We start from the raw sequence: 9,249 nt of genomic DNA, 5'->3' as shown, positions 1-9,249 counted from the left end.
GGCACGGCACATTGTACAGCACTTCCAGGAGTCCTTCCTGGATGAAGGACATCGTCACAGCACTGCGGGGTCAAAGCCAGAGCTCAGTGCCGGCACGGGCAGCAGCTGGTGGCAGCCTCAGAACTTCCAGAGAGGGCACTAGTGCTCGTGGAGGCAGCAAGGGATTTGAGAGTCTAACAGAGCCCAAGGAAACACGCAGACACAGACACATGCGCGAGTGCGTGCTTGCATGCCTGCTCTGTTCTTCCTCCTGCTTGCTCTGCTCCGTGGACGTCTCATCACCGCTGCAGCCGGGCCGGCAGCGCTGCGTCCCTCTGCACGCGGCAGCGCGCAGCTCCCTGCCCGCACCGCCTCCAGCGCTGCGCGGCCGCTCCGTGTGCGCGCCGCGGGCAGCCGGGCTGCGCAGCAACCTTTGGTGATGTGACCGCGTCACGGCTGCGGCGAGGCTCGGAGGGCTCGTAAGACTGATCTCTGCTCCTCTCCGTGGGCTGCGCAATCAATCGAGAGCAGAGATCTTCCGTACGTTTGCATTCGCACCATCAGCACGCTACAGAAACAGCACCTCCGACGTTTCCGCCGCCCCGGGCATTCTTTGAGGGTTTGTTTTCCACTGGAAATCCCAGCGACGGCTTCTTAACCAAATCCAGCCTCCTCAGGGCTCTGTTTCCGGAGCGCGGTCCGAAACTTGGCCAGCAAGCCACGGGCGCTCCCACGCCCCGCATCCCCCGAGGGACGACGAGCCCCTACCTTCCCCCGCTTCCCCCGCCGCTCGCCGAGGCTCCTCCCCGCTCCCCGCGGGCCGTGCGGGGGCGCTGCGGGGCGGCATGCGCCGGGCCATGGCGGTGTTCGTGACGCGGCGGATCCCGGCCGAGGGGCTGCGGGTCCTCTCGGAAGCGGCGGGGTGAGCGCCGTGCCGGGCCGGGCCGGGCCGGGGATGCCGCCGGACGGAGCCCGGCCCCGCTGACGGCCGTGTCCCGCAGGTGCCTTGTGCAGCAGTGGGACTCGGAGGAGCCCGTCCCGCGGCGCGAGCTGCTGGCGGGGGTGGCGGGCAAGGAGGGGCTGCTGTGCCTCCTGTCCGACCGCATCGACCGCGAGGTGCTGGACGCCGCGGGTGGGTGCGCGGCCCCGGGCCGGGTCTGGGCGGGGGGCGGCGGATCGGTGCGAAGCTGACGTGCGGCGGGGTGGTGGGAGCGGTGTTTTGCAGGGCCCAGCCTGAAAGTCATCAGCACCATGTCCGTGGGGTTCGACCACCTCGCCCTGGACGAGATCAAGAAGCGGTAACCTCTGTCCGCGCGTCCGCGTCGGGTGCGCGCGGCCCCGTGACCGCGCCGCGGGCTGCGGCTGTCCGGCCGGGGAGGGGGAGGGGGCTGCGGTCCGTGCGCTGGAACCCAGGGCTTGGTGCCGAAAGGGGTTTGTGCCCTTGTGCTGGAGTGAACCCAGCTGGCAGGGCTCAGGATGAGTCCCTCCGTGGTAGCGTACCCTCCTAGGGGTTGTCGCTCCGGCGGCTGCCTCGGAAGCGGGGGGGTTGCATGCTAGGGTCGGCAGCGCTGACCTCGGGGAGCTGAGCCCGGTGCTTTCCTTCCAGGGGCATCCGCGTGGGGTACACCCCCGACGTCCTGACCGATGCCACCGCGGAGCTCTCCGTGGCCCTGCTCCTCGCCACGTGCCGGCGGCTGCCGGAGGCGGTCGGGGAGGTGAAGACGTGAGTACGTGCAGCTGCTGGAGCGGGGCTCCGGAGAGTCGGGCACTGCGGGAGGATGCGCCTGAAGCCCGACAAATGGGGGGGGCTGAAGCCAGAGTTACACCATGCTGGCACTGAAAATCGTGCAGGCTAACACAGAGTCCACAGCAGTCCTGTGGTGTGGTGACATGTTCAAGGGCTGCCAAAGGGGCAGAAGCCTCCTCCGAGCACCTCTGTGCATGCTGTACATAGATGATAAGTGGCTGAGAGCCACTGAGGCCTCTCTGGGCTCTTGGGAGTATGGGCAGAGTTCACTGCTCAGCAGTTGTCCCAGCACTGTGCTCAGCAGCATGTCAGTTCAGCCAGTCCCGAGGCTGCTGCTGCACACCTGCAGTTAGAGCAGACTCTGGCAGACCACAGAGTTGGCTTGAAGCAGGGTGCACATCACCCATCAGTGGCAGAGGCGTTCGCCTTCTGCAGCGTTGTGCTTTGTGATTTTCTTGCCCAAGTCCTGGGTTTTGAGGCAGGCCTTCCCCTGCTGCTTCCTTAACATCAGTTTCCTTCTCGCTCTGCTAGCGGTGGCTGGACAACCTGGAAGCCCTTGTGGATGTGTGGCTACGGGCTGTCTGGTAGTACAGTGGGCATCATAGGTCTGGGAAGAATAGGTAAGTGCGCATCCTGCACCAGGTGTGTGTGCTGCTGCTGACAGCAGGCTGCTTCAGCCAAGGTTTGTCCCCTGTGCTCACTTATTTAGAATCTAATAGAACAGCAAGGAAGCTTGGTGGAGCTGCTCTGAGCAGCTCTTGATCCATCAGGCGTAACCCTTAAAACTTTGCTCATTCACATGCATCCACCATACCCAAATGCTATAGCAAACTGGACATTGGCCTCTTGGTTTTCAGTTAAACAAACAGAAAGCTTGACAAAGTACAAGACAATCTGCTTGGCACCCGTTCGGCTGTTGACTTTGTCAGTAGGTTGGTCTTTCTTTCCTCACGTTTTGGCTTGCTGCCTAGAGTGGCTTCAGGTTTGACATCCCAGGGCTGAGCATCCGCTCCCTTGAGGAGCTGCAGAAGGCATCCACCCCACACAGGACACGTACCGCACAAAGCAGCCTTGCAGGAGCAGTCCTGGCTGGGGACACCGCAGGGGCCCTTGGGCAAGATACACGTTCCATGTGCTGCTGGGCTTCCAGCTGAACCACCTGCACGCTGGAAGGTGCACAGCTGCTTCTCTCTCGTTTCTAGGGCAGGCGGTTGCCCGCCGTCTGAAGCCATTTGGGGTCAAGAACTTTTTGTACACTGGAAGTCACCCGAAACCAGAGAGTGCTGCAGAGTTTCAAGCTGAGTTTGGTAAGAAAAATGAAAGAAAGAAGACAAATGGTCAGTCCTCAATTGCAGGGCAGGAAGCAGCACGTCTGGTGTAGCTGTGGGAGATGCCACCTGGAGCGCGTGAGTCGCAAGGGGTGTAGGTGCTGAGCAGGGTGCATAGTATATCTGGGCTGAACCACAAGAGCCTGATGGTTGATGCCATCAGATACTGCAGCGTGCCCCAGCTGGGTGGGGGTGGGCTCAGACCGATCACATGTTGGTTGCTGGAAGCAAACACAGGCTTTAACCTGCTGCTCTAAAGTGGACGTTGCCGTCCGGCAGAGCCTAAGAGTATCTCAGCTAGGATACAGCACTTCTCTACAGGCCTGCTGGAGCCCCAAATCCTGCACCAAGTGCTCATTTTTCTGTCCACAGCCTGCACATTTCCAGTTTGTACTCTTGTTGCCTAGTCACTGCTAGAGCACGTTCTGCTCCTTGTCTTTTGCACTGCTCAGAGGAAGCCGTTGTCCTCTGGCGCAAGTTGCATGAGTCAGTACCGGTACTGGAGAAGCAGATTTACTGTTGGTATAAGCTGTTACTGCAGTATTTTGTTGTCTGGGCATGAAAAACAATTTGAGCCCCACTGTGGGGCAGACAACTGAAGCATTGTTAGATTTCACTTTGGATAAATTCTAATGTAAAAACAAAGCACTATAATTTTATCTGCAGCAGTATCTCTCTGCAGTTTTGGTGTTTCCCTGACCTCGTGTCTCTCCATCTGCAGAAGAAGGTTGGCAAAGCCTCTGCGGGGCAGCATTCTCTCGGTGGTGCCCCCGTTGTGTTAGAAGGGCTGCAGAGGCATCCTGGTGATGCCTGTGAGCAGAGCTGTGACCTGTGTTTCTCTTCTCAGTCCCACTCACAAAGCTGGCCCAAGAGTCGGACTTTGTCGTCGTGACGTGTGCTTTGACTCCTGACACGCAGGGAATGTGCAACAAGAATTTCTTCAGCAGGATGAAGAAGACTTCTGTGTTCATCAACACGAGCAGGTGACAGCAGCCCAGCCTTGTGGCACCCTGCTGATGGCTGTGGTTCAGAGCCAGCTGTCAGATGTGCTTTGTGAGTCCAGGCAGCCTGTGCGACCAGCGTGGTGCAGCCAGAAGGGCCACTTGCCCACCCTGCAGCCCACCCCCTCCATCGCGAGGGTTTCTGGGATGCAGGCAGAGTCAGGACGAGTTGGCTGGGGGGTGCAGGCGCTGTCCCCACCCCGGGCCCCGTGTCCAGCCCCAGTGGGATGGATGTGTGGATGACTGCGGGGACTTGCTTGACCACCTGGGAGTTGTGTGAGCCCATCTCCCTGTTTTTTCCAGGGGGGCTGTGGTGAACCAGGAAGATTTGTATGATGCGTTAGTCAGCGGCCAGATTGCAGCTGCAGGCCTGGATGTCACAACGCCGGAGCCACTGCCCACCGACCACCCCCTGCTCAAACTCAGGAACTGTGGTAAGTGGCGTGTTTGGCCGCCCCTGTCCCCCCGCTGCCCCCTCCTGCATGGAGAGCCACCCCTGCTATCCAGGCAGAGGACCTGCTGCCTGATTTCCCTGGGGGCCTGCAGGTGGTGAACCGGAGCTTCAGTGTTTGTCGCAGAAAGGAAAATCCTGTATTCAAGCAGCTTCTAGGTAACAGTTGTGCAGTGTGGAGAGCTGTTAAAAGACCTTATCAAAGCCATCTAAAGTAAGCTTGGTGGATATTTTAATAGTCCAGAACGCAATTGAGATTGGCTTGTCTTTTAACATCTTTTAGATGGATCAGCATTCCATAAGCTGGGCTGGAATTCATGAAGGAATTTAATATGAGCAGACCTGGAGGCAGAAAACAGGCAGAAATGGAACACAGAGGAAACACTGGTTTCTAAGCAAAAAGTAGCTCTGATTGCAGCTTTGTTGCTGTTAACATGGCAGGATGGTTGTTCCTACCTAGCTGTCCACACTTCATCCGGGCACCTGCTCTGCTCTGAAGCCAATGGACAACATCCTCTTGTGCACCCAAGTGCTTAGTTTGGTCATGCTGCAGCCTAAGAGTGAAACCCAATGTGTGTGCCTTCCTCTGAAAATTCAGTGTGAGGGTGCAGAAGGCAGCAAGATGCCTCTGTCAAGAAGGGACATTTCGGGATAAGGAGAAATCTCTTCAGTAAAAAAATTATTGGGAGGTCAGGATGAAGATGTGGACTTGCCCATGACTGAGTGTCCATTTCTGGAATGGTAGAATCACACAATCATTAAGGTTAGAAGAGACCTCTAAGGTCACCACCTCCATCAACCCATCCCCACCATCCCCACCAAACCATGTCACTCAGTCCCACATCTCCATGCTTTTTGAACACTTCCAGGGAAGGTGACTACCACCTCCCTGCGCAACCTGTTCCACTTCATTTCTGAGAAGTTTTTCCTAATTTCCAACCAGAACCTCCTCTGGCACAACTTGAGGCCATCATCTCTCATCCTGTTGCTGTTACCTGAGAGCACAGGCCAACTCCCACCTTGTTACAACCTCCTTTCTGGGAGTTGTAGACTGTGATGTGGTCTCCCTTGAGCCTCCTCAGATCAAGCCACTCCACTCTTCTCTGCTGCTCCCCATAGGTCTGTGCTGAGAGCTTCACTGCCCTTCTCTGGACACGCTTCAGGACCTCCATGTCCTTCTTGTAGTGAGGGGCCCAACACTCAACACTGCACTCAAGCTGTGGCCTCACCAGGGCTGAGTACAGAGGGATGCTCAGCTCCCTGCTCCTGCTGGCCATGCTACTTCTGATCCAAGCCAGGATGCCATTGGCCTTCTTGGCCACCTGGGCACTCTGCTGGCTCATCTTCAGCTGAATGTCAGCTAACACCTCCAGATCCTTTTCTTCCATGCAGCTTGCCAGCCACTCTGCCCCAGCCCTGTAGCGCTGCCTGGGGTTGTTGCGGCCCAAGTGCAGGACCCGGCACTTGGTCTCATTGAACCTCATCCCATTGGCTTCAGCCCAGAGATCCAGCCTGTCCAGATCTCTCTGTAGGGCCTCTCTACCCCCAGGCAGATCGACACTTCCTGCCAGCTTGGTGTCGTCTGCAAACTTACTGAGGGTGCTCTCAGTGCCCTCGTCCAGGTCATTAGCAAAGATATTGAACAGGACAGGCCCCAGCACCGACTCCTGGAGAGCACCACTGGTGACAGGGCACTGGATTTAACTCAGTTTGCCACCATTCTCTGGTCCCAGCCGTCCAGCCAGGTCCTTTACCCACCACAGAGTGCACCTGTCCCAGCCACGGGCTGCAGCATCTCCAGGAGAATGCTGTGGGAGACAGAGTCAAAGGCTTTGCTGAAATCTACGTTTGCTGTGATTGTCTTCTATTAAAAACTGTTTCAGCTGTTTAGGTCCCATAGTAGATCATGCAGGAAATTATAGAAAGATAGACTTTATGGAAATGTTTTCAGTACTTCAGAGAACTTAAAGCTCTGGAACAACCCCAAGCAAGACAAATACGTATGTTTTTGGGGAGTTTTAGGATAGAAACGTGATTTTGATGATTCTGAAACTCTGTCATTTTCTACTCCAAACTGCCAAATAATGTCAGTGTCTGGAACAGAACAGGATAAGTGCAGGAGGAGGGAGTGGTGACATTACTTCCACAATGAGCAGAGAACTCTTGCCTGGTTCTCAGGTGTTGTGGAAGAAACGACCTACATGTCGCCACAATTTATACAGAGCCTTTCCCCCCGCAGCCAGCAGAGTGTCAGGTATTTGTGTTTCTGCACTCCCCGTAGGTGCTGTCAGTTATAAAATGGGCAGAGTCTGCAGTGCAGGCTTTTCTCCACACCTTGGGCAAGTACCCAGTGATTGCTAATGTTCTGATCATGTACTGTTAAAGCAGCATTGACATGGTTCTTAATATTACCTACAAGGAGTGGGTTGCGTTTTGCTGGTGAGAGGGCACTGGCACGGGTTGCCCAGAGAGGTTGTGGAGATCTCTGTCCTCAGGGATCACCAAAAGCTGCCCGGGTTTGGGCCTGGACAGCACACCCTGGGTGTCTGCTAGGATAGGGGTTGGGGCACATGGCTCCGAGGTCCCTGCCACCCTCACCTGTTCTGTGTTTGTGTGGGCTTTGTCAAACAGGTGGATAAAAATCCCTGCCCTGACTGTGCCCTAGCTCTGCAGTCTGTAGGGGCTGTTTGCTGTCACAGGTACCTTTCCATCACACCCAGGAGCCTGCAAATCCCAGTGTTCTGAACAGTTCTCAGGCTTCAGTTTGTGCCTGTAGGAAAGTGCAGTGTCCACGCTGAGGAGTGCAGTAATGAGGCTGCAGTGTGAGAATTTCTGCATGTTTCTCTGCCATCTGCCACCAACTATGTCCATGCAGGAAGCTAAGTACCAAGTCTGAATACAGAAAGGATAAGTGCTGCTGCCTGCCACCCTTCACCCGTAGATGAGTTACATTGGGTCATTCCTCAGATGTGCTTGGCAGCACCATGCTCATTCCCAGCTCCTCGCATCAAGGCAGCTGATGGAGGGCCCTGCTTGCAAACCCCTTGGGAAGACCCCTGGGGGCGTGGGGCAATGGGAAGCAGCGTGAGGGCGGTGAGCGTGGGGCCACGCCGTGACCCTTTCTGTCCCCGCAGTTATCCTGCCACACATCGGGAGTGCCACCTATGCCACGCGGAGCACCATGGCAGTGCTGGCTGCTGACAACCTGCTGGCCGGCCTGCGGGGAGAGCCTATGCCCCATGAGCTGCTGCTGTGAGGGCTGGGGCCTGCATCACCCCCAGGTCCCCGAGCGGGACGCGGCATCACGCACCAGCCTGGGGGAGTGGGCAGATGGGTCCTGTGCCCCTGCTGTGCAGCTGAAGAGTCAAGAGCATCCACAGTGAGAGAACTGCACTGTAGCTATTAAACAGAAGCAGTGACAGTGGTGTGTGCCTTTCACTTGGGAAGGAGATGCCTCCAGGCACTGGCATCACAAGTGCTTGTAAGTGGGGAAGATAGATGCTGGCGCTTCAGGTGAGTGTGAGACAGCCCCTCAGCTCTGTACTGGAGCTCTCAGCTCTCATCCAGAATTGTAGCATCAGAGAATTGTTAAGGTGGGAAAAGACCCTAAGGTCCCCAAGTCCAACCCAGCCCACCTCCACCCTGCCCACTGAGCAGGTCCCTCAGTGACACATCTACAGAGTTCTTGAGCACCTCCTGTGACGGTGACCCCAGCACCTCCCTGGGCAGCCTGTGCCAATGCTTGATCACTTTTTCTGAGAAGTTTTTCCTAACAGTGTCCGGCCTGAACCTCCCCTGGCACAGCTTGAGGCCATCACCTCTCATCCCATCACTGTTAGCTGGGAGCAGAGGCCAACCCCCAACTCGCCATGATGTCCTTTCAGGTGGGAGCAATAATGTCCCCCCTGAGCCTCCTCCAGGAGGGGGAAGTTCTCCTGCCCCCTGTAATTCCTGCCTTGGTTTTTGTTCGGACTTGGGATGGCATGTGTTAGTGCAACAGAAGAAGTGAGCAGATTGCAAGTCTCAGGAGAAGCACTGGTGAGCACATTTCAGGGATCTGGGGGTTTGCTGTGCTGTAGCCTGTCCCACCCATACATGGGGACTGGAGTGCCGCTCTCCTGCCCACAGCAGCACCCTGCCCAGGCTGCGCCTTTGCATGCCCTTTTTGAGGGGAGTGTACCAAGATGACCCTGTTTCCTTTAGAGAAACAAATGGTGGCTGAGACACTGTGTCATTGTGTGGCACTGGAAGGAGGATTTCAGCATGCATTTACAAACAGCTCCTTGGGAATCTCACGCTGAACGTGTGTGCTGGGTGTCCACGGCGGCGTTCCTCCTTTGCCTGCTGGCACCCCAAGAAGGATGGCAGAGCGGTTCTGCATCCCTTCCAGGAGCTCGTTGAGGGAGCTGTGTTTGTCAGTGAGCGCGCTTGCCTCGCAGCTTGGCTTCAGGGCAGCCAGGTGCTGATAGTGCTGAGCTATTTGAGTCTTAGCATTTTTCGAATGCCCTAGTTCCAGGGAAACGTGAGTAGACAAAACCTCACTTTAAATGCCCGTATGACAAACTGAGTTTGTGGCAGGGGAGAGGAGTGCTGCGGTTTAACCCCGGCAGTCAGCCAAGTACCACCCAGCTGCACACCCACTGCCAGGAGGGTTGGGGAGAGGACTGGAAAGGTAAAAAGCCATGAGCACGCGCAGAGCATAGCAAGGAATTCCTCACTCCTACCCATTGGCAGGGGATGGTT

General features: G+C 56.6%; 1 protein-coding gene across 1 annotated transcript; it reads left to right on the top strand.

Moving 5' to 3' along the window:
- On the top strand, positions 588-7,927 carry GRHPR (glyoxylate and hydroxypyruvate reductase). Its single transcript, XM_021381069.1, has 9 exons — positions 588-901; positions 981-1,111; positions 1,205-1,277; positions 1,586-1,702; positions 2,258-2,346; positions 2,929-3,033; positions 3,902-4,037; positions 4,359-4,489; positions 7,641-7,927. The coding sequence occupies exons 1-9, from the start codon at positions 825-827 to the stop codon at positions 7,760-7,762; spliced, it is 981 nt and encodes a 326-aa protein (XP_021236744.1). The 5' UTR covers positions 588-824; the 3' UTR covers positions 7,763-7,927.

The sequence above is a fragment of the Numida meleagris genome, chromosome Z (genome assembly GCF_002078875.1).
Source record: "Numida meleagris isolate 19003 breed g44 Domestic line chromosome Z, NumMel1.0, whole genome shotgun sequence".
Classification (NCBI taxonomy): Eukaryota; Metazoa; Chordata; class Aves; order Galliformes; family Numididae; genus Numida; species Numida meleagris.
The sequence above is the reverse complement of the archived record's forward strand: the minus strand, read 5'-3'. Positions and strand labels throughout refer to the sequence as shown.

Coding starts and splice junctions, on each gene's coding strand:
- GRHPR (XM_021381069.1), top strand. CDS start 825: ATGCGCCGGGCCATGGCGGTGTTCGTGACGCGGCGGATCCCGGCCGAG. Junction 4,038..4,358: donor GTGTTCATCAACACGAGCAG/GTGACAGCAGCC, acceptor TGTTTTTTCCAG/GGGGGCTGTGGTGAACCAGG. Junction 4,490..7,640: donor GCTCAAACTCAGGAACTGTG/GTAAGTGGCGTG, acceptor CTGTCCCCGCAG/TTATCCTGCCACACATCGGG.